Consider the following 25,592-nt stretch of genomic DNA (forward strand, 5'->3'; position numbering starts at 1 on the left):
TCTAATAAATTTCTTAAATGCAGATTTTTATCAATTTAACATTTTGAAACCTCGCTTTTTAAGCTCTTTTTAATGACCTCTCATTTATGGAAAATCGCTTAAAAACAGCATTTTAAATTTAGCCAGCTTTAATTCAATATTAATCTTGAAGTTTTATTATGAGATCCACCCACATTTTGTATTATTTATATTCCAAACTCAAGTAATCCCTAATTTAAATTCAATGCGTTTAATTTCCTCTTGTCAGCAAGTCGCAAAAAATAAACCAAATTTGAATATTTTGCAAACCAAAAACCTGACAATGATGATTCGACGATGACGTCGTGTCAAGAGCCATCAAAAAACCGTCATTTCAGCCATTGACAATGCTTTGTAAATCAGAAAAAATAAAATTTATATAAAACAGTCAAAGCAAAAACAAGACATGACTCCAAGCCATTCATTTTCAGGTTTGCTCAGTTGGCCAAAATTGTATTAATGGGAATGGTAACTCCCCCTCAGCCCGCATTCCAAGCGCAATAAATTACAAAATAAACAAAAAAAACGGGGGGGAGACACAAGCCAACACATATTTATTATTTATTTATTGTATATATATTTTATATATGCATAAATATGATTTTTGATTCACAGATATTACGAATTTCGACTGAATGAATCATATTACGGATTTCGCTTTTGTTTTGGCTTTGGAATTCGCTGGCTTTTAGAGGTTAATGTACCAACAACAACAAAAAGAGTACGAACCTGAGTTATATACGATTAAGTAGGTTAATTGATTTTTTATGATTTTGTTGGTATTATTTATCTTCTGAAATCCTAAAAATTACTTCTTTGGGTAACCTTAATATTGAAATTACTACAGGCAGTAAACCATTAGACAAATTGACAGGCTGCAGTTCTTTTTCGGGTTTATAGCAATATTAAAAAACATTTGCATAATTAATGACTGGAAATAGTTGTTGGGCATCCGAACTCATTTCAGCTCAGCCCCATCCTGTTGCCCCTTCTCCCTCCACCAATTGCAATTATGTTTTTGTGCCCCAAAACAATGACGGTTTGGCTGCAGTCGGAAATATTTAGCAGAAAACAAAAAAGGAATGCTGCGAAACCAGGCCGCTCTGAGTGACTTTGGCTTTTAAGCGAAATTAGATAACAACTAGCTGGAGCTTAGAGCTCAGAAAGCCAGTGATGGAAATAAATGGAAATACACTGGCCAACAAATAACTATAAAAATTATTAAAAAGATTAAAACAACTTAAAAAGGAAATATTTTACTAAAAATTATAACAAAATGGAGATGCTTTTGAAATTGTATTTTTTACATTATTTTACTTAATTTTTTTACTTTAATATTTTCCTTATTAAAAACCCTTTTACTTCAAGTGCACGTCCATAATGATGTCTGATTTTAGCCAAGTTTGTTGCTCCTGCAATGGCTCCTTAACTTTTCTTCTTCGCTCTGTTTTCATTTCGTCCGGGCTTTGGCCAAATAATTGTTATGCCAATTTCATTGTTATGTCGTGAGCCGAAATAAATGACTTCCGTTGGCTACGGGTGACCCTTTCTTTTGTCCCCCTTCCCTGTATAGGTCGTGCGTAAATGGACTTCCTTGGCCATTCCCCAAGTTATTTTGGAAGAAAAAGCAATTCATTGTAGCGGATATGAGGGTGGACTTGGCCAGGTGTGCCGAAAACAGCTTGAAGATTGAAGTAAAATTCCATCGATTGAGTTGGAAATCGATTTTTGTACGTTTGATGGACAACGATTTCTTATAGCATACTTTGCAGGCCCTTTTCTTTGGTTTTCTTTTAACACTTGGCAGACACATTAATATCTTCAGCTAAATGCATTCGCATTTTTCCAACTTGTTTCCATGTCAAGAGTAGTGCTGAAATACACACAATTGTGGCAGAAAGAAGTAAGTTCTGAATAAAAAGAAAGACTAGTAAGATTTCCTTAACAAAAGAAATAAATAAAACCAAAATAATTGCATATTAACTAAATTTTTTTATAGAAATCTTTTGGTTCATTAAGAAAAGCATAAAAATAAGGAATATTCTACAATTTGTACTATTCTTTCGAACACAATTGTATGAAATAAAGAAGGAAAAAGTGGAAAAATGCATTAGGAAAACATTTTTGTAGCGCCTTTTGTGCTTTTCATTTCGATGTATATAAATTTCCATTTGCACTGCAGATGTAGAATGCCCCACCGCCCTAGCCCTAAAACCATTGTTCATAGCTTGCTGCTGGATGGCTAAAGAAGAGAGTGGGTGGTGGGGTTTTGGCTTTTGAGCGCCATAATTGAAACATGCATATTCCATTGTACGCAAGACAAGTAGCTGGGTGGGTGATGGTGTTCGTGTGGCATCATGATTGCAAAATAAACAATGCCAAGGCAGAAATCAGCATTCAGTAACACAAAATACAAAACACAAAAGCTGAATACAGCTCAACAAACCACACAAAACAAAACACCGAACCCATTGGCCAAGCACTTTTATTATGGCAAAAACAAAACCAAATCAAAGACTATTTACTGCCACGGCTAATATGCCGCCAAATGTTTATTAGCCGCAGCTGCATACAATAACAAATAACACAAATAGCAAATAAGACTGAAATGGTATATTCCATATTGTGCAATGAGATTTTCCTTAAAAGACCAAAAACGATTTGCCAGCAGAAACATCGCAAAATGTCTGCTTTAAGGCGGAACCACGGATTCATTCGTGCAACAGTTGCACATTTGATATCTGTATAAATTGAATGCGGGAGAGGTTTGAGTAGTAGCTGCCATATATGGCCAATCATCGTGATGCTTTTCGGTATTATGCAATCAATATTTACGGGTTTTTCTTGGGCTAAACCAGTAGATTTTTTTGGATACTCTAACAAGGAGTGTGTTTTCTTTTGAGATTTCAAAAAAAAATTAAATTACGTTTCATAAGAAGTTGTTATTTCAAAAAATCGTAGAGTATGTTGTTTATTTTTCAAATATTTCTTTTCGATTTTTCAATCGATCAAAACTTGTTGACGTTTCTCTTACAGTTTTTCGCTCATAAATAATGCATTTTTTTCGGTGGGCATACATATTCGATGATGGGAACTGAAAAGTTCACAACATGCAGTTTTACTGGCAACTTTGTCTATGAATGGTTGTTTATTATTATTATTATTATTATTATTACTGCTGCTCTTGTTTGTCTTTCATGTTTGAAGTTGCATTGCGAGAACCTTGATTGAGTTTTGCTCCAGCAAATCAAGCCAAGGCAAGTCAGATTTTACAAGCAAAAACCTTCCATTTATCATCTTTACTTCGAGTCAAAACTGCGATTGCAGTCTGGGCTTACCTCGTTCGGGTATTGAACTTCAGGTTCAAGCTGTCCATTATGAACTCGTAAATATAATTCATACTCCAATTCCGTAAATAAATATTCAAAGAGCAACAGCAGTTGCGTGAGTTTTTTCGAGTTGAACAAATAAACTCATTTTGCATGCATTACCCCTAAATCAGGTCAACAAACTTCAGGGGGAAAAAAAAGATACAAAACATGAAAGTAACATCTGCTGTTAAACATTTTTCGGTATCCAGGGAATAGATCAAGAAGGAGTTGGAGGTCGTGAGCCAGACTGGATGACATTTTTTATTCTGGCTTATGCCATCTTAAAGATGCTTGGCACGTTTTCAATTTGTCTGAAACCCTTTTGGGCAATCGTTTTATGGCAAATTAAACTGCAATTAAGTGCAGATGAAGCCATAAAAGCATTTAAAAGCAAATGTATATTGTCATTGTCGTTGTCGCTGAGGATACTTTCCCCTTGGGTGAATTGTTAACATGTCATCACCTCGCGGAACCTGCTACAATAAACATTATTTCAATTTTTTATATATATATAATATATACACACATTTTCGGTTTAATTTTTCATTATTATTGGCAAGAGTCAATGGCTTTAGCGGTGCGTGGCATAAATGTTAATTAAATTAAAAACTGCCACTCCTGCTGACGCGGCGAAATAAAGGCAATCAAAAATCGGTGACATATAAATATGAGAGAGTTTTTTCTTACTACGAGCCAAGGCCATTAACTGGGTCGCCTCCGCCCTCGTTTTCCTCGCCTTTTTTTTCCTGTGGACTAACCTTGACGAGTGAAATCTAAAGGCTCACACACATGCACACACAATTTCCGCAGAAGTGGCTTTTGCCAACTTTAAATGAAAACCTGTTAAAGGCAGCGAAAAAAGGCAAGAGGAAGCCGTTTGGCAGGGGGAAAGGTGGTGCGGCGAGCTGGAGACGAAAAAACCAAAGGAACCACGCACAAAACTTCGAGTTGAAAAATGTGCAAAAATAAAAAACGAGGAAAGGAAGTCCAACTAGGGCAGAGACCGAAGATTGGAATACACTTAAAGGTTATTATTTTGGAATAAACATTTTCAATGAATATGAACTTGAAGAAAACTCCTTTTTTTACTACAAAATATCCCCTTAAGTTGGAAGAGACTTAATTATGAGGATGAAAAGAATATTTAAACTAAAATTAGGTATTGCCAAATATTAATTATGAAGCTTTATTTGAGTAGCTTTCCTTTTTCCTCTAACCACTTCTTACAATTTTCTTACCAACTTATTACCTATTCACTTTTTCCACCTTCTTCCCAAGACCAAAGGACCTTTCCTTAAAGAGTATCACAAAAGAGTAGAAGGAAGCGAGCTGAAAAGGCAGAACTGGCTGCCAGTCGACGTCCGTCCATCAGTCAGGGAAGCGTACAAAGGCATGTGCGAATGTACGGGTGTGGAGCACTCAGTTACCATACCATACCTTACCATGGCTTACCTGTACCTGTTACCTGTATTCTTGCTCCTCGGGCTCTCTCCGCTCACCCAGTTATAACGCTCCAACGCCCCAACGAGTGGAGTTTCTTCTGAGAGCAAGACGGCGGAACTGGTTAAAAAAAAGGAGTTGGAGTTGGAGTTGGGGGTTGGAGTTGGAGTTGGGGTCTCCAGACTCGATAAGTTCATTTTTCGAGTTCAAGGTGAATCGGCCACAGCCAGTTCCTTAGCCCAGCTCCATCTTCTTCAGCTTGTTGTGTTTCCCCTTGAATCTACATGAATGTATATATATGTGTATATATATTTTTGGTATGTCACTGCCTTTAGTGCGCCCTGTTTGCTCGCCGTCGTGGTTTCCTTTTATTCCATTTCATTCCTTATGTGCCTGGCCCCATTTGCTTCGTTGCCGTCTTTAGTGGCACATAATTACAAGATTTTTTTTTGCCTCAAACAAAAAAACAAAAAAAGAAAAACCAAAATAAGAAGGGGAGTGAAAAATTGCTGCAAGCAAAAGACAAATAATGCAAAATAATTAATGCTGTATTCCAGGCAGAAAAAGGGAGATATTTTAGGGTTAATTTAATGCTGTTCCAGGAAGTTAATGCATAGATAAGATATTTAGGAGAAGTAAATAATATAAATTACTCGACTACATACATAGTAAAAGCAATCAGTGGAGTGAAGATAAAGTTATACCTCCACCAAAATATAGCTCTAGCTAGCTCATCAACTAAGAATTCAAAATCTGCTCTAGACATGCCCTCAAATGATTTCATTTTCCTCACATATTACGAACTTATAATTTATTCATAATGAATCACTTAATTTGACCCACATCAGTCATCAAATTGCAACAGAATGTGCTTCTGAGAAACAAAGCTCAATTTAAGCATTCACAAAGTTCAGCTAAGTTCTACAGAATGCAAAAATTTTCATTTTTAACACATTTCCAATGAACTTCATAGATCATAGACCATAATATTTGCAGACGTGCCGCGCAGAGATATATATGAGATCATTCACAGTGAACTAGCTTCAAGGGTAGCATCATAGTATGCTCCATAAATCACAAGCTGAACAGCAAAGCCTTTTGTCTAACTCTGCACACCTCGATTTAATGTTGGAGTTTGGAGTTCACTTCGGTTCAGTCAAGCGATTCGCAGCGATGTTCACCTAAGCGTATTAACATAAAAAATGTTTGCAAACAAAAAGGTCACAAAATGTGCGTTGTAAAAACGAAAAAAAAAGCAAACTTTAACTTAACTCATCTTGGCAGCCAACACTTGTAGTAATATTCTATTGAGCACCCGCTCTAAATTTCCATGGGAAAGTCAGAGAGTCTGCTTCATTCATATAAATCAATCAATCAATCGTGCGCAAAGCCAAATAATGGCATAAAATTTCAAGTGGCAACGGCCAAAACCAACACAAAACCGTATCGCAACGGATCGAATTGAATCGAATTGTATCGAGTTGAATCGGACGGGGCAAACAAAACAAATCAACAATTTGTTGTTTACGCTCAATTGGCTTGAGTTCGAGATGCGATGCTCTCTGGATGGACGCCTTCGTCCAATGGGAATCGGTCCGAGAACCGATATCAGATGTTCCTCTTCCTTCACATACATGCTACGTATAATTAAATTTCAATTAAACTTTTCAACGCGCCCTGCTCATCGCAACGCACTGGTGCAGCTGTGTGTAACAATATTAATTAAAAGTGTTTAAAAGCGACTCCGAGAGAGAGAGAGAGAAGGAGAGACGATGCCATAAACCACCGCAAATAGTCAATTAAGTGGCAAAAGTGTTTGCCCATAGTTAACCGTGGCAACAATGTTTATCGCCGTTACTCATTCGCACTGTATGCCACAGCGTTGTCTTGCTCAATAATGAAAGCGGCAACCGTAACGCATGACAAAGTGCAGTCAACTTGATGAGAAACGAATAAAGACCATAATTTATATGGCCTGGCAATTTGAGCCAGCAGCTGGCAATAGAAAAGGAAAGTCAGACAACAAGAGGAAAGAAAATTGACTTTATTTTTATGAACTATTTATAATTTTTAAATTTTTGTTTATTTTTTTATCTCTTATTTAAGTTTGGAAAGCCAAAAAATGTGTAAAGGTAAACACTTTACTAGATTGAATTAAAATGTATTTACTATTTACTTTTTAATAATATTTTCTTGACTTACAAATAAGTTTTTATACATTTCCTCTGTATATATTTTCCCACATTCAAGTTTATATTCAGTTCATTTTCCTGTTTAGCTTACATTTGCCAATATTTAGTCGAAGCTTGGCCAAAATATTTGCAAAAAGAAAATTTATATTCCCATATATTTTATGTTTACTGGACTAACCGACTATGACAGCAGCCAAGGGCAATTGGAAAATTTCTATAAATATATATTTTCATTTTATTTGCCATGTTGTTTGGCTTTATCAATTGGGAGAGAAGTTTCCAAATATGAAATATTGTTTGGCTTTCGTTATTGTACTTGTAAATGCTGACTAACTTTGACTTTAAAAATATTGTTTAGCAGTTAAAAAATAAGTTTACCAAAAATTTAATTGAATTTTTCCGTTAGAAGGAAAATAGATTGCATGTCTTGCCAGTTCTGGTTTTCAATTTGCAAACAAATCTAAAACTTTGCAATAAAGAATTTTAATAAGCAAAGTTGGCTGGCAACTAACAACTTGTAATACATTTTGTTTATAGAAACACGCATATCCACAGAGAGAGAGAGACTGGTGACCTCTGTTTGGTAATATGACGCGTTGAAATGATGCAAATACAATTTTGTGGGGTTGGAAATGTAATAGTTATGAAATGTAGATGCAGTAGAAATATAACCATTAACATAGACACAACCCTTTATGCCCGTCATATGTGTGTGTTTGTTGCTTTCCTTTTTCTTTGTGTGAGCGCCCCATCATGAAAAGCAATTTCATGTTATGAATCCGTTTTCGGCCAAGGCAAAGTAGCGCGCCATTTTACTTAGTATTTTGTTGGGTTTTCTTTTTTTCTTTTTGTTGTATTTATTGTACAATAAAATATTATATTTACAGTGTACGAAAATGCGGCCTTTGGTGCTCACGTGTGTGTGTGTTTGTGTGTGAAGAACCCTTTTCGTTTTTATTTCGGTGTTTTAGGCACCCTCTAATAGCTGAAATGTTTGTGCCTGCTCTCTTTTTGCCATTTGATACGATTTTTGGCTGGCAAACGAAACGACTGGTAGTTGAGGTTAATGAGGGGTCTTGTCCTTAAATTCGAGGCAGAAACTTACATATGTAGCTTAATTTTTATGGAATGGCCTGCAGTCATCAAGGGAAATGAGAAGGAAGCTTAGGTCTTGTTAGAAACTAAAGGTATATAAATAAATGTTAAATAAATAGCAACTTAAACACCTTAACTTTAAATATTCTTCATGAAAAATACAAAAAAATCTTCTTAAGTATCAAAAATTCGTGTGATTTCCTTTGCATTTTTTGGCTATTCTTACTTATATATCACATTTGGTCTTCGCCACTTCCCCTGCGGTTGTTGCCAACTTTTGTGCTTGGGTTTGGCGTTTCAGTTATTCTCCTGCCGCAAATATAATGGCAACGGTAGCAGCAGCAACAACAAAAACTACAACAACAGCAAAAGCACAGCGGCAATTCGTTACGCCTCGCATATCTCGTCACATATACACATACAATAGATACACTCGGATATATACATATACACACACACACAGACAAACACCCTCCATTTCCGTTTTAGGTTTTTTCCGCCCCCAAAAACCAAGTTTCTGACCCACAGTTCCCTTTCCCTTCTCTACAGATATATACAAGATATATATATATGTATTTGAGCTTGGGGAAAATGAAACTATTTTCGTATTTGTAAGATCTCAGCATTGGATAAAAATTTGCTGAGCTTCGACAGCGTGAAAGCTTTGCCCAAAAAGTAGACTACACTTATTTTTGTGCAAAGGGTTTTTGTGCTGGTATGTGTGCCGCCGATAAGTTCAATTTCTGTCTGTCCTAACAGCGATTATTTGCCACTATTATTGTTGTAATTGGTTTGAGATAGTGGAATGGTTTAGTAGATCTATCTCTAGACCATTAGATTTTACCTTTTCTAAGGGTTTTAAAGGATGGGAAAAGTTGTTAAGGGATTATTTTAATATATTCTTTAATGTGTAGAGAGCGAGCTTCGGTTTTAAATTTCTAAACAGTTGAACGAAAAACATCCCAGCCAGAGCGCGTGCCAAAAAAATTAGCATAAGTCTCAATTGATATGGGGGTTACCCTAACCAATTTCAAACTTTTCTCAGCCAATATCTATCTTAAACGGAGTTTTATTCAAATTTATTTAACTAAATTGCTCAACAATGGAGACCTGTCGAAAGCAATTTTGAGTCTGATTTGGGTGTAAACTTTGGGTAGCTTTTTGTGATAAAAAATGGATGAGACCTTTTAACGACAAACCATTTAACGCATATGCCCCGAAACCAAACCAAACCATATACAAAATAAAGAAAAGACTGCCCATAAATGGCATAATTAACGCATATTAAATGTCACCATTAAAATGGACTGCCAGTCGACAGTGTCAGTCCGCCGTAAAAATCGAGCAGGAAATTACGTATGCATAGCGCGGGGCTCAGAGCGTGGAGAGCCCAGAGCCCGGCGGCAGTGAGTGAATCATTAAAACATTGAAGTCAGCCGGGAAATCGAATACACCCAAAAAGCTCTGTAAACGGCTTTGGTTTTATGTGCAATTATAAATGTGTTTCCGTTTCGAGCGAATGAAAAAAAATCACACACACTCTTGCTCTATAATTTATAAACTGTATATATGACCGATGCCAGCGAATTATTTTATATGCAAATCTGTTTTTTTTTTCTGCCCAGGCTGTTGAGCTTGGGGATCGAATTTTAACCCCAAGGTGAACAAGAGGTGGTCCCCAGCCAAGAATAAAAAAAATATTATATGAAAAAATGCAATTAAAATGCAGTTTATGGAGGGCGAAACTCGTGCCAGTCACAATTCGTCATATCGACGAATGTTAAAGGTTTCCCTCATACTTTTTTCTTACTTGGCTGGAGTGTCAGATTTATGAGTTAAGCTCTTCGCCATGCCATGCCATGCCATGCCGCACAAAAATTGAAAGCGAAAAATTGTAATAGACCGACATTTGCAACGGCTTTTATATGGCCCGACAGAGTTGTCAAATGGTGCGACTGGCTAAAACGAAAGTGAGTGAGATGCTGATACCCAAGCGAGTGTATGTGGTTGGCAAAAATAAATCCACCAAATCCTATTTGTGTCATAAAAAAATGTCGGCAAAACAAAACTGTATAACTTTTTGTTTAAACTGCATGCCAAGAGGCTTAAATAGATTGTGGTTACAGGAATTGTTAATTGGGGGAAGTATTTGTGGAAGAAACTGTTGCTTTCGGATTCATATTTTATAGTTTATGAAATTAGGAAAAAGATACTTGTTCTACTTGCGATTTTACTACAAAGATATCTTAATGCAACTTCTAATTTAACAAATGGTACATAATAAATCCTTCAATGTAATTAGTTATCAGTCGGAAAAACTAATTTATCACTGCAATAAACGCATTTAATTCACCTGCCACAGTGAAATGTTAAAATCCCAGGAAATTAACCACGACAACTTAGGGGGAACTTCCAACGTTACTTACCAGCTACTTGCATATGCATATTTGATGCACAAACCGACAAAAACGTTTAGCTAACGCTTTAGAAAGCACATTTTAACCCAGAGCCCCCGGTTCGCAGCCCTTTCTTTAACGCTTAAATCGATTAAAAGGATTGCGTGTACATTTTTAATGCCAATTTGCAAGGGGATCGCAGGGCCAAGTTGAGTGCTTCAGGATATGCAAATGTTGGGAAGAAAAGTGTGGGTAAATGTAGTAATAGGTACTATAGGTATGTATATAAAATAAAGAAAAAAGTACTTCTTATATTTAAAAGTGCTAAGTTTAAACTTAATAAAGATAATGGGAAAACATTTTAGTTTACATTTATTTATGATATAAAAGAGCCGCAATTTCAAGGTTACTTTAATACTTTCTTTTAAATATTTTTAACTTTTTATCATCAAAAATTAATCAATTCACTTTCTTCTCTTCTTTCAGGTAAGCGACAACACTTGGCATCTATAAAAATAGCTAAAACCAAACAAAAACATCGTGACAAAGGGATAGCCCTAGATACCATTGTAGTGTCTGTGTATGCGTGTAAGCCTTAACCCCATGTAGAACCACTAATAGCCTAATTATGTACTCCCCATATATATAGATTTATATATATAACTATATACTATAGATATATTTTGCATATATTTCTCTTAGCTTAACCCACCTCATAATCGATTCACTACATTTTTGTGTTCGTACTTTGTAGTCTTTAACAACCATTTTAACCCTAAGCCCGCCCATCCAACCATGCCCACCAAAAATTCGAAATTAACATATCAGTGAAAATCCAAATTGAAAAACAGCATTTTGTGGCTGCAAGTTTTTTTTATCAACTGGAAAATCTATTCCATTTGCATACAATTTATAGCAGGAAATTAAAAATGTTTTCCTTGTCGCCTGCCGTTGTTTTGACAATTTGCCAAAGATTCTTTCCGCCCGATTGTCATCCGGCTGTCTGTTTTGTATATTCTATCCCCGTTTTGGGGGCAAGTGTAGATAGACTTTTAGCTGCCAGTGTTTATATCTACTTCTATTCTGGCTGCCTATCAAATATACATTTTACTTTTTTCTTTCTCTGAATTTTATTTAATTAGAATAGCCAGGAGAAAGTATCTAGCTTAATTAGAAGCGGTTGCATTTCTCTCTATATTTTCCCATATATTTGATACCATAGTATGTGGAAAGCCTCTGCTCTTAATTACAAATGAGTACGTCCCTCGGGCCATTCCGCCTGATGCGTTCCACTCATTAGCCTTTTCAGTCGAGCCTCCACGCCTCGTCGACTTGTTGACATTTTGGTGTCACATCTAGCAGGAGCAGAACTTGCATTTTGGCTTAGATTCGTGGCCAGAAAACTGAAATGTCAGCACACATACACAAAATGAAAGGTGAAGAAGGAAAATCCGGCGGAAAATGAAAGGGTTTGGTTGTATTAGAAAGCTTAAGGATTGTTTGCTTTCAATTTAATGTGTGAGTTAGGGTAAATTTTAGATTTCTTCACCTTTTTCTTATCATTTAAAAACATACTTTTTTCCTTTGGTTTTCCCTTCTTAACCTACCAATTACCCAAATCAAATTGTTTTAAAAACTAAATCAACGCCCGCGGCTTTTACAAAGATTCCATATTTATGGCAATTATAAAATTTGAACAAAATAAATTTCACACCCACCCGCCCAAAGTAAACATCTAAAGCAGCGAACTTTCAAATAAATAATAAACAATTCATATGTTTACATACGATATTTAGTTGGTTTATTTTATGTTGTTTGCCTTCCGGTAGCATCGTTGTAGTGCCGTGTAATTTATGTCGTGTGTCTTGTGTGTTTTTTATATGTAATATTTTCACAGTGACAGCATAAATAAATAAAGAACGTTAATAATTGAAAATAATCTGAAAGTAAAGTTGGCAATTTTACACAATATCCGAGTTGAGTTGGCTGGCCTCATCGGTATTCGTTAGAACAAACCTCCTCCATTCCCCTTTCTCAAACTCTGTGTTATCCTTGTTGTTAGTGTGGCTTACATTGGTTTATTAATTTCATTCGCATTTAATTATATGTATTTTTTGCATTTATGCATTTTAACATGGTACCCCGATGTTGTGTAAATAACTTACCCGATTAAATGGTTTTGGTATGTGTAATATGTGATAGTGTAATAATTTTCCTAGCCGCATAAAGTGAAATAATTTTGCATTTGCAACATCAAATTGGTACATTACCTCTAGCTTAACCTGTAGTTGTTATTGGAGATATCTTTTCTATATATTTTTCTCAACCTGTCAAAGTGGACATTATGCAATCAGTTAAGCTTTTTAAACAACAAATCAAATGAAATCAAATTCAATGATGTGTCCACTTGACAGGTCATAGAGATGTTTGCGAACAACCCATGTAAATAATTTTCTGCGTGCTTCTCTGACTGGCATTTAAAATACTTTGTAAATATTTTACAAACACCAGAACCACATCCCACTTGAGTAAACCACCAAAATAACGATCCATCGGCCATAAAAACAATAAAACAAAAGTAAAAACAAATGTTGTCAACTCGTTTATATTCCTAAAATATATACATACATACCTAGTTTTGATGCAACCATTTTTGTAGTAACTGAAAAGCAAAAAACAAACCCTAAAACCATAACCAAAAAACAAAAATGGAAAATGTGAGAGAGCAGAGTTTAAGCGAGATCGATTTGAAAAATTTGTTTACCAGTGGCGAATTTTCTTCTTTTCTTTTCCGGTTTTCTTTTACATTGCAGGTTTCAGACACCCATTAAAGCGTTTGCCTGCCTGACAGCAGCCACAAGGTAAGCTTTAACCAGCTGATCAATCCCAACCATAATCAGCCTAAAACCAAATATTATAACAAGAATTTAAAATATAAAAAAAAACATTATACCCACAGAGCTTATTTCAATTCTGTTTGTTGTTGAATTCCATGTGTGATTGTGATTAAAATACAAAAAAAAAAACAAAAACAAAAACAAACCACAACTATTTAATTGGTTAAATATAAAAACAAAATGTATAATTAGCAAATGTTATAGTTGGTATTTAATATGATTATCTTTTTAATTGGCTTACAATGTATACATTGCATATGGCTATAATTTAATAAATTCCCATTTACCTCTCTAACCGGCTCGTAGTACTTTTCTTTGGTTTAGTGTTGTAATTTAGTAAAAAGTAAAATGTCCATTCAGTGCTAGAAATGTGTATTTATGATTTTGTATTCTCTAGATTTTCTATTTTACTTAGTTTTATATTATACAAAAAATAAATAAATATTATTAAAGCTTACATAAATTATACAGAAAAGCATCTTTCGATTGCTACAATCTCTGGGCGTAAGGACATCTCCATTACGCCCTCTTTACCCCATGTTGGCCATCGAATGCAACAATTAGAAACATATTATGGAAACATATTTATGGTCAAAACAATGGCCTGTGGTGTTTTTCGGTTGGGGTGATGCAGGAAGGGATGATAGTTCGAAGACTAAGGATAATCCTGTTGCATTTGGCACAGAGTAACCCTGAATGGGCCTGCTGTGCTCTGCTCTGGGCTGCAATTATATTGTTTTCTTGTCCATGTTTGTTATAATTTTATTGCTAACACATACATATGTACGTATATATGTATCTGGATAGATTTGCTACACAATTTGCTGAACATTAAATGGGGAGAAGCGGAACCTTTAATGTCTCTAATGTGCCAGCAATTGAGGGTACGTGGTCTATGGTCTGTGTATGTATATGTGATATGGTATTACACGGAGAATATTGAGGGAAAAACTTATAGGAATAATAATATATATACCTCTGTTATAACTTATACCATGAGATTGATTTTAAACCAACTTTGTTGGTTAATAAAAGAGAAATATTCTTACACTAAAACATTACAAATTCCTTAGCAAAACACTTTCTCAGTTTTCTTGCCAGTGCACTGCAGTGTACAAGCATTACAAATTTCCTAATCAAAACCCTTTCACAGAAATCAAATCTCAGCAAGAGTGTGTGATTAGCCATTTGTAAAATACATTTCATTGTTGAAAACCAACTTACACATATGCAAGTCTTTCACAATCATAAATGAACATTTCAATTCCAAGGATGAAACTCCTTGAATCCCCAGGGCTGCAAATTATCGTAATCGTTTTCTCGCCCCCTGGGCTCAACTCAAAGCGATTATTATATAATCGCATTCGTAATCGACGATAATGACAACACTTTAGCGCCATATAACACATCATAAAAAAGCAGAAAGAAAAAATAGAGTGGACTAGGAACTGAAACAATTACTATGGCCAGAAAAAAAGAAACAGCCATGTTTCGAAAGTCAGGCCAACAAATTGGTCACACACACTCATATATGAACGTGGCATGAATGGCTGCCAACATCGGCAACATGCAATATTTTATCTGCTAATGTGTAATTATAAACAATTTTCTTGTTTGTTATTTATAATGGCGGAGCCGTGGCAAAGCGGGAAAAATGGCCAGCGGGTGGAAAACTAAGCCTTCTCCGCTCGTATTTGTTGTTGTTGCTGCTGCTTTTGTACAATTGTGAAAGCATTATTTTTTCCAGCCATTGTGCGGGTGCAATTTTAACAAACGGCCGGGCGATAACAATCGCCGGAAAATTGTCCCAAGGAGGGGCTGGTACCAGAGCAAGGGGGCGTGGCTCAAAAGGATTTTCAAATATGTTAGAGGAATGCGTGAGTCCAGCACATTTGCCACATTCCAAAAACTGACAAACGATACCCGATGTGCGATATACGATATGCGAAACAAGCCAGAAAATCGTGGAGAAAGGTGCTAAAAATTTCATGACATAAAAAAGTTGTTCAACAACAACAGAAACAACAACTTAAATAGAATGGCGTGAAACACGCAACAGCAACAACAACAAAGAAAACTGCGGGAAATTAATTGCAGTGAAATTTATGTTTAGAAATTAAAACTGGCAGCGGGCATTCGTGTTCTTTTTTGACTGGGAATGCAACCGCAACGCGGAAAAGTATGCTACATAAACTATGGATTTAATTAAATGGAAATTGAACACGATTTTAAAGCAGACTCATGTGTTTAATCAGGTGAAATGAAGACTTACAAGAAATTTCTGGTACTGAAGCCATTTCATACACTATCTTGGAGCTTTTATTATTAAAAAAGATTAAGAACTTTGGTTAATTTTTATAAGATTTCTTATCTAAAACTAATACTTCTTTCTGATTTTGAAATAAATAAAAATGAAATTCCAAATTAAAGTAGTTCCATGGCAGTAGTCACATGACTACAGTAAAACACCTTCATAATGTTGACCAAACTTGCTGTTATTTACACCACAATTCCAACGTTTAATACCGCCTCTCGAATGGGAACACACTTTCGCCATCCAAGACCACAATCAATTAAAATTGCTCTGCGGCTGTCGCCATCGCTAGTCGGTTATTGTCGCACAACAGCAGCTGCTGCAGCTGCAAACGGCGATGTTGCAACACACATTGCCGCGATATTGGACAGAGAAGAGAAAACATTCGAAGGGATTCGTTCTACTGTTCCAATTATTGTCGCCCTTTCACCTGATTCGCTTCTCTGTACTTTTTTCCCCTTATTTTTTGCTCGATTTTAAGGACTATCTCTGTGTTGCTGTGGCACTTTTAATTTCCCAGTCGAACAAGCTGCTCCTTTTTGCCATCCTGCAAACAGGATGTGTATTGTTACGGTAGAGCGACGCATTCTAATTTTTTTTTTTTTTTTTTTGGTTTTTCAGATTCATTTTCCTTTTTTGCTGTTGTTTAGCAACTTCCGGCTGTTTCGAGGCTTTAATTACGTCAGGGACCAAGCGGAGTTTTTTCCATTCGAATTTTTTTCCCTTTAAAAATCCTCTTATTGCGTTTTCCGTTTGCACTTGACTACGTTTTGGGTCAAGTTGCGTTGGTTTTTGGCGAAATCGCTGAATTGACAATTACAATGACGGCGGCTGAATTTAACGCTCTGTTGACTTTATCAAACACAAGGAAAATTCCATGAAAATTCCAATTGAAAAACTCTTCTCTTAGCAAATAGAGAGCTAAGATTTGTCCATGTTGTTTACCCACACCTTGGCACTTCCCACTGTCAACCACTTAATTTCCTACTCTGCGTATACGCAATATTGGCTTAATTTCCTTCACTTCGATGGCAAACAGAATTTATTGTTTGCAGTGAATCGACGTCAGAATCAATAGCAACAGCTGTCTTCATTAGAATTACATTGGCATTTTCCATTTTTGATCCACTCGCCAATGGAATTTCCCAAATTCAAATCAACAATACGCACTGTTGTCCTTGATTCGTACGTGTGTGTGCGAGTGTTTGGATTCTCTGATGATTTATGCATTTGGAAACACCTTTTGAAAATGGGGCGGTGGGCGGCAGAGGGTTGGAGCTTATGTAAATTGCGATTGTAAATTCGTGCAAATCGCGTTTTCAATTTCAGCCCTTTGTTGCTTCTCACCGTTGAAAATACGAATATGCAAATGAAGCTCATAATTTGCTTCAGCCAAAGGCGGGAAATTACCAAAAATGAACTACGATGAGAAGAATGGAGGCGTATATGTGTGGGGGAGGAGGTTGATATCGATAGCAAAAACTTTTCCCCAAAGAGCAGTGAAACTTTCAGTGCAAAACTCTTTGGGCCACGGACCAAGTAGTAAAAGATAGGATGCTAGTCTTTCTACCAGTCAGAATGCTTTGTGCTCTATGATTTCTACTGCTGCTGGTCTAAGAACACTCAACGAAATTGATTTACTATACATATTTTTTTAACTAAGGATAATGAAATTTTTAGTGTTTAAAAGAGTTTTTTGTTAAATCAAACTGATATAGTCTTTTATTATTTTTCTTAATAATTTCTTTATCAAAAATATCATATTTCTGAGTTGTTAGCTTCTGTTTATTGCGGTCAAAATATATTAAGCTCCGTATAATAAATCATGAAAATATATTTTCGAAATGCGATAAACCATATTTCAAGTGTCTCGTATGAAGCTAAATAAAAACTTTGGCTCTGCACACATGACCCATTAATAAGCGCACGGCACTTGCTGGTTTCGTTTGGTCATTTCATTCGACTCTCACAGTTGGGCATCGTGGAAAATATAAGGGGGAAAGGGGTGCTGGGATGGTGCAGCGGTGACGTGGTGGCCCAGCACGTTGTCAACATAAATTTTCGGCCAGCAGCCCTGAACCTCTGGCAGTGGTGGCAAAGTTTGCACTTCCTAGCAATTTAAATGCGTTTATCTATTCGAAAGTACGCAAACAGACCCAAGTTGCTGAATAAATCTGTACGAGTGAGTAAGCAAATTTAATGATTTCAGCATTTAAAGCGTTTTTAAATCCATCGATAAATCAAGAAATAGCTTTTGCCAATGCAACGTTGGATGAATAATAAAACGGAGGTCAACGATTGAGACATAAAAACAAAATGTTCCCCATATGAACCTCAAGCAATTGCAAAGGTTATATCTTACAGATACGCAAAGCATATATATGTAGTATAGTATATCGACATGGCAAGTCAATGATAATGAGTCAAAAAGCGGAAGCTATGAATAAATTTTGCGCTGCACGAACAGACACGGGAAAAAAACACACACACACAAATCCATAGATATAGATACCGATACATATATGCATAGCTATAGATACATGTATGAGATACAGATACACGCATTCTCGCAAGTCAAGTGCTTAATATGCAAGCAGCGTTGCAAGTGGGTGGTGGAATGTGAGGCGAACGATAGGGGATGGGTCAGAGTGCTGGGATCAAGGACGTGGCGGATGGATTCGGTGACCCAGAGGCACACATGCTCGATAAACGATAACTATAACCGTATCATATTGCCAGCGTAATTTGACGGAAACGCCATAAGCAGGGAGGCCGATATTTGCATTTACTGTGTGGAGTTTAATGCAAAAGGTTGACCAGCTAATATGGGCTCAATTAACTTAACGTTAACATCAAGGACGTGATGTGCAGTATTACGCTTAATGCGATTATATATATCTTACTTTGTTCATTATAACAGGAGGGCCCAGCGTTAATAGGCCATATCAAGTGAGTTTATTATCATTTTGTATTAATTGATTTAAACACAATCGATTATGCAAGGATTTTAAGGTAATTTGTAAAAATTAACACATTATCTGAAAAGTTAAACAACCTTATGTGGCTGTAAGGCATGAGTCTATAAACTTCTTAGTTACTTTACTCCCTTAATTATCGCCATTTTCTTAAGCTCGGTCTAAACTAAATCAATCAGAGTGACTTTGACACTCTTCAGAAAAGACACAACCCTGATATATCTCAAAGAATAAGATATATATATATACTATATATATTATCATTTCCAACAAGAGCGGAAAAGTGGACCATTTGACGTCAGCCAGCCGCTGGCCAGGTGAAGGAAATTCAATTAAACTTTTGTTGCCGGCACATACACCACCCACTAAAACCACCCAAAGCCACCCACAATACCACCCAATCCGCCCGCATCATTGTTTAACATTATAATGGAGAGCAGGTAACTGCCACCGACCGAGACGAGATCCCTTGGTCAGGTTACACAAATAGCAAGTCACGTTATACCATTTTCTGTGGGCTCTACCTTTTGGCCACGTTTCACATTTGCAGCTTACTCCACAATTTGGCTTTAAATAAATATTTAACCTACTATAATTGGAAACTCAAAAAGTGCAATTAGCAGAGAGTCCAACCTCAAAAGAGAGAAAAACTTTCAAAAGTTGCAAGTTCCCCCCTTCCTTCCGGTTTGCCGGTGAAATGGAAATTTCTTTGTCCCAACTGAAGGAGTTGTGAACGGACCTCCAACAGCCCACTCCAAGTTAATTAGGTTATGAAATTTTACTGGGCCAAAACCAACCGACAGATGTGTCTGTCATGGCTTTAAGTCTCACTTTAAGCTCCTTGACCATTCGTTTCTTTTTTCCAGCTTCTTTTTTTTTTTTGCTGGTCTGGTAAGGCCACTTAAATTTTTAATTGCAGCTAATTAAAAAAAACGCATCAAAACGGAATATAGAGCATGAGCATACCTAAAGTGGTGAAATAGCAACAGGATCATGAAATGCAAGAAACTTGTTTGTTGTCGTCGAATTTTAAATACTCTTTGAAGGGAAAAAAACAAATTACAAGATAAAAAGTGCATTCATAAGATTGCCAGAATAGTAAAAATATTTTGAGATAGCTTGGAAGCTTATGGAATTTAAACTTAAAAAATAAAATATGGAAAATATTTATTAACCATTTTTAGGTATTCTAATATTTTTGTAGTCCAAAAATGTTAACAAAATGCAGCATTCCCTTTATCCTGTCATTCCTCTGGTGTTAGAGAAGACATAAAAAAGGGCAGATAAATATTTAACAAGCTGCACAAAATAGACAAATATGCACACATTCGCACATGCACAACCACACACACACACACCCTGGCAAAAGCTTTCATACACAGATAGAGAGGAAGAGAGAGAAGGCCAGAGAGATGGCAGGAAAGAGATAGTCGACACTTGAACATTAAGCAACAGCCAGCTACAAAAAACTCAACGTGATAAATTTTGCCCACTTGGAGAGAAATGAAAATAAATTTTTTACCAAAAAACCGGAAGCCCAGCGTTGGGGTCCAGCATAAATTACGAGGGATGCTGGAAAATGCAGGAAAAGTGTGTGCAATTAAAAGAAAAGATAAAAGGATACTATGTTAGATTTTGGTTTTAGAAACTCTAGGTTGAATCTACTCATTGTCTCGATTTAAAACCATTTAAGACAACTTTAATATTATTTTGCTTTTTATACATTCTAATTATGAGTTTTTATGCCTATTCATTGGGCTGTCATTGTGCAATGGAAATGCAACAAAGTGAAACATAAACCAGACATTTTTGGACAACACAAAGACTTCTTCCCAAATGGCTGACAGTTGGGCATCTGTCTCGGTGTCTGGACCTGCTCTTCCGACCCTCTTCACCCCCCGTAACCATTATCTCTCCTATCTTCTTCCCATTTCACCCCTTAGTAACCCCTCTCCATAGCCAGTCTGGTTTTCCTGCTTATCGGGCTGCTTTGTTCTTGCAGTTTGGTGCATACTTTTAGGCGCAAATCACGCCATGTTCAAAAGTTTGCCATACTGTTGTCTCCGGGACTCCGGTTCATTGCACTGAGTGCAATGGAAATTGCAACGCGCCGGTCTTTTATTGCCAGGAAATGCCTTTTTCGGGCTAGACGGTTAAAGTTTCAACTGGGGGGAAAAAACGTAGAAGAAAAAGTGTAAAAGGCACAGGGAAAAATATGTATGTCCGTTTTATACTTACTTCAGATTTTAGCATTTTTAGAGCTATTTAAATACAAATTTTCTTTATGATTTATCTTATTTAATTTTCAATTATATAAAAAAATTCGCCAATTTTTCTCTGTGTCCAACTATCGAACAAATCTCAAATTGCAATTGCAGCTGCAATTTGTGTTGCAATTGCGGATCGGAATTGTCGCATGTTTGGACGCAGTAAACGGACACATGGCTAACTTCGAGCCTCGAACACCGAACTTCGATTATGGCAGCTAATAAAAAAACATTGTGCTCAACGCGGCCTAGGCGCTTTCAAAAATTTGGATTTATGGTTATTTTATGGCTGTTAGGTTTATTGTTCTTACTTTTTTCCCTACGTTTCCAAAGGCTTCTTGTTCCTCGGCTTGTCGCGTCGGTCATAAAAATTCAATTATGTGAAGGAGGCGTGCTGGCACAAGGAGTAACGAAACAAAAAAATGCCTGAGAGACCGTAAAAATGAATGAATGCTGATTTAAAAAGGAGTGACCCGTAAAAGTATGCCATCATTTTTTCCCTTCGTTTTTGCATGGCTTTGACACACATGCATAAGTAAGGAGCACGCACACCCACTCAACCAAATGCCAAATGTGATACAAGAATTGCCAAAATGTAGGAAACCTCTTGAGGAGCCCTCTAGAAGTACGCTTTAAATTTCCTCCCCGCCCACTATGCAAAACGGATGCTGAGAGATGGAAAATAGGAAAATGCCAAGCATCATCCGGCGGCGTTGACGGGAAAATGTTTACTAAATAGAAACCGGGAAAACGGGAAACGAGCGGAGAGACTGCAAACAGTCGCCGAATACTCTTATGAAAGTGAAGCCAAAAGTTGGGTTAAAAAGGGTAAAGTTTTCCGTTTTGAAGATGTCATACAAATGTCTGTGTGTGTGTATAGGACAAGGAAAAACTCACTTAAGCTTGAACATTTCATAATTAAAGATACAAGTTAAGTAAAACCAAGCTTTGGGGGCTAAAAAGGCAATATCTTAAGAAAAAAGAAGGTATTTAAACTAAATAAAAGTTTTTTATAGAAGAAAATGTTAAAAAAATACCAAAATTTGAAAGGATCTTAAAAAATTTCTTATATATTCATATCTAATAACAATCCAAACTAGTAATGCGTCATTTGATCTATTTCCCCCTAAACTAATTGACACACTTTCATACACTTTAAATATTTGTCCCACCATCAATGGAGTGAAAGCCAATCTTTTGATGGATGGCTCTACTTTTGAGAGGTTAAATGCCTGCTTACACTCTCATATCCTTTTATGCCACTAGTCCTTCGTTGCTTCTTCATGTTTGCGTGCTCTTTTTGTTCAAACATTATCACAAACTTTGCATTATCCTGCTGTAAGTGAGAGCACACAAGATTGGCCCCGCACTAAAAATCTCCATACATTTTCTTATTTGTAGTGTGAGAGTGTGTGTGTAGGGGAACGCCTTGTTATTAACCTCTTTCTGACTTTGTAAATCCTGTTTGCCGCTCATGGTAAACTATAGCCATCTTGGCTGTGTAGCTACTTATAAATGCAAATATGGCTGAGATACTTTAAGGCTTTAATGGGATATATTCCAGATACAGTGGAAGAAAATGTTTAACTTTGATTATATATCTTAAGCAAAAAATACTTGTCAAGTTTATGTGCTATTTTCTTCAGGATTTCATAACCCACAATCTTTTCTAAGCCATATTTTATGATTTGAATTTACGTATTAATAAATTACAGTGCCTTTCCTTAGAATCACTTTCTTGTTAACCATTTTCTTTGCCCAGTGAACTTGTATTTGTTTTCACTTGACTGCAGATAATTGGCCCCAGGAAGTGTGGCAATGAACGATCGGTGTCATCATCATGATTGACAGCTCCAACACGATGGCAGCAATCTGAGCCCACAAGTCGATTCCTTCCGGTTAGGCTGCTGCTCGATAATAGAAGAAGTAGTCGATTACAAAATACCACTCCTCGAAGTGCCACCGAATGACATGTTTTGATAAATTGTTTGATTAATGGACGCATGTGCGTAAATACAGTTTAAGTGCTTCACCGAGAGAAGGGCTTACGTATCAATATCCAAAAAGGAGGAGAAAGAGATGGTGGATTTGGAGGAGGACCATGAAGTGTCCTGGCTGTGACCATTAAAAATAATTTTCCTTTTGCGTCCCCGCCTAAAAGCGCACTTTCCACCACAAAGAGCGACAGCTGAAAATGACAAAATCTGTCGGATGCCAGGCCGATGTTCATAAATCAAAGTGACACCCCACACATACGCTCACAGCCCATGCTCGCTCATACTTATACACTTTCCAAGCAGACATTTTCCACATTTCCGGCGCGCTCATTAAAAAATTGAGCGCCATTTGCCAAATGCGATGAAAAAAAACACACACACCGAGGGTGAAACAGTGGAAAACAGAAATTGCATGCTTGAGCATATGCATATGCATGTTGTGCGAAGAACTCCACTCGAAAAAAAACTAACACATCATAAATCTTGCACAAGTATCCTTAAGCGTTGCGACTCTTCCATCCTTCAGCCAAGCCCGTCTCCGGCCGCCCCCGTCTGCCGCCACTGCCAAATGGAAACTCATCCACATAAAAGGCAAAAGATTTACAGTAGAGCCTCTATTTTGAATTTAAAAAACTGAATAAGAACTTTTATAAATGAAATTTAGGCTTTATATTTAATTAATGAATGATGATGGCTAATGAATCATTTAAGACAAAGATTGTAACAAGAATTTATCATTAATAAACAAGCTCAGATAAAAATTTAACAAAAAACCATTTAATGCTGTAAGAAAAGTATTAAAAAGGTTCAATTTTGTAATTTCCTGACATATCGCAGTTCAGCTTTCTCAAGATCCACTGCACACATGGGCAGGTGTGCTTGGTTGGGGTAAAGATTTTTGCTTTTTTAATTACAAAAGCCTTCAAACGGTCCAACGCACTATGTGGAATTTGACCCGTTTTTGTGGCCAAAATTAATATTTTTAAAATTAACAAGATTTTCCACTACAGGTTTCTTGTATAATGATGGTTATGACTAAAGGAAGGTATTTTTGTAAAGTGGGCGTGGCAACGCCCCTTTTCCGCCCACAAAAATGCAATATTTAGCGCAATTTTCAAGTTAGAGACCCCAATTTTGAAACACAAGATGAATGTCCGATTTCAAATGTGTCCTGCAAATTTGGTCCAGATCGGATAATAAATGTAGAAGTTATTAAAAAATAAATTTTTTTGGTAGTATTATTCTAGGTATTCATTTTCAACTGCATAATTTTCATCAATTTCATTATTATTATATAAAAAAAAGTATTTATTGTTGTTCTTCCCTTGCGTCGATACCATTTGCAAACTAAATTTCACCAGCCAACAGTTGGGTGACTTCTACTTCTACTTCCTGGCTTACGCCAAACTTGTGCATTGCTGAACAAGAGGTTGCTTCCTAAAAATTCAAATTACGCAAAGATTCGCAAAAAAACGCAAATGAGCCAATATATTCTGAATTCAGAATTGACAAATCTACAACATGGTTATGGACACTCACTGATACTCTTTGAAACTTTTTTTAAAACCCTTTGCAAAGTTCAACTTTCTTTCTAAAAGTAACAAAGGGACACCACTTGCTAAACATACAAATTGTTAAAAAAATACGAACGAAAAACACAACGTATTAGTATAAAAAAATAGTATTAACCTTAAGAATCAATATTCAATTTGAATTAGATTTTTTAATGATTTTTTCTAAGAGATATGCAAATTTGAAGTTGCACCACAAAATTAACATTTTTAACAGCACGTGGTTTTCGCTTGCAACAGCTGAGTTTAACAGCTTGTATTTTAACAGTAAGCTGTTAAATTAACATTTTAGGTATGTAACATAGCATTTTGATCATTTCTTAATTTGGTAAAATTGAAAAAACGTAAATTTGTATATTTTCAAAAAATGAGTTTTGGCCACAAAAACGGGTCAAATTCCACATAGTGCAACGGTTGGTTGCTGCGCACATAAATATGCAACACTACTTTTTTACAGCCACCCTCTCTCTTTTTTTCTCCCATTTTTTCTCCTTTGCCTAATATTTTTTTTTTGCCCAGCACCACATGCATGCAATAAGAAACTTGCCAAAGGCCAAGCAAACGCTCACGTCGCGTTTACCATGACAAGACCAAGCTGTCGTCATCCTCCAGCTCATCCCACTCGAGTTTTTCCTCAATTTTCCACATACCACCTCTGCCTTTTCCGCCCACCCGATTTTCCTGCAAGCGCCTTTGGCGAATTTTTTTGTGAGTAGCCACAGCAACAGCTAAACTTGAGACTTTTGGCACGTGCATCTCGTCACTTGGTCCTTTTTTTGCCTCTCGTTCATCTTGTTGGGCCGTAGGATAACTTCTGCTTCCCAAGGATCAATATGTTCTCTAATGAAACTTGTGTCAAAGTGTGATATTGATTGTAGAAAAGGAAAGAGAAGGAAGGGATAGGGGAGCACTATATAGAGATTACCTCAATAACTTTCTCTAGCAAAGTATTGACTTCTCGGTAGGGAAAATCTTGACTAAGATTGTCATTACTAGCCAAGTTTTAAGTATAAAGTTGGCTTTCGAGTTGCGGAGTTCGTTTTCAAAAGCTGGTCTCAT

General features: G+C 36.4%; 1 protein-coding gene across 5 annotated transcripts in view; it reads left to right on the forward strand.

The window, feature by feature from the left end:
- Nucleotides 1-25,592, forward strand: part of LOC108116604 (poly(U)-binding-splicing factor PUF60-B) — a 93,454-nt gene that overhangs the window by 37,754 nt on the left and 30,108 nt on the right. For 3 of the 5 annotated variants that reach the window (XM_041818795.1, XM_041818797.1, XM_041818796.1), the window contains exon 3: nt 13,326-13,373. The exons of the other annotated variants lie outside the window; for them this stretch is intronic. In XM_041818795.1, the coding sequence (XP_041674729.1) occupies nt 13,326-13,373 (48 nt within the window). The remainder of the gene's footprint in view (nt 1-13,325; nt 13,374-25,592) is intronic. 5 annotated transcript variants of the gene reach the window in all.

Source organism: Drosophila eugracilis, unplaced genomic scaffold (genome assembly GCF_018153835.1).
Source record: "Drosophila eugracilis isolate 14026-0451.02 unplaced genomic scaffold, ASM1815383v1 contig_367, whole genome shotgun sequence".
NCBI classification, from domain to species: domain Eukaryota; kingdom Metazoa; phylum Arthropoda; class Insecta; order Diptera; family Drosophilidae; genus Drosophila; species Drosophila eugracilis.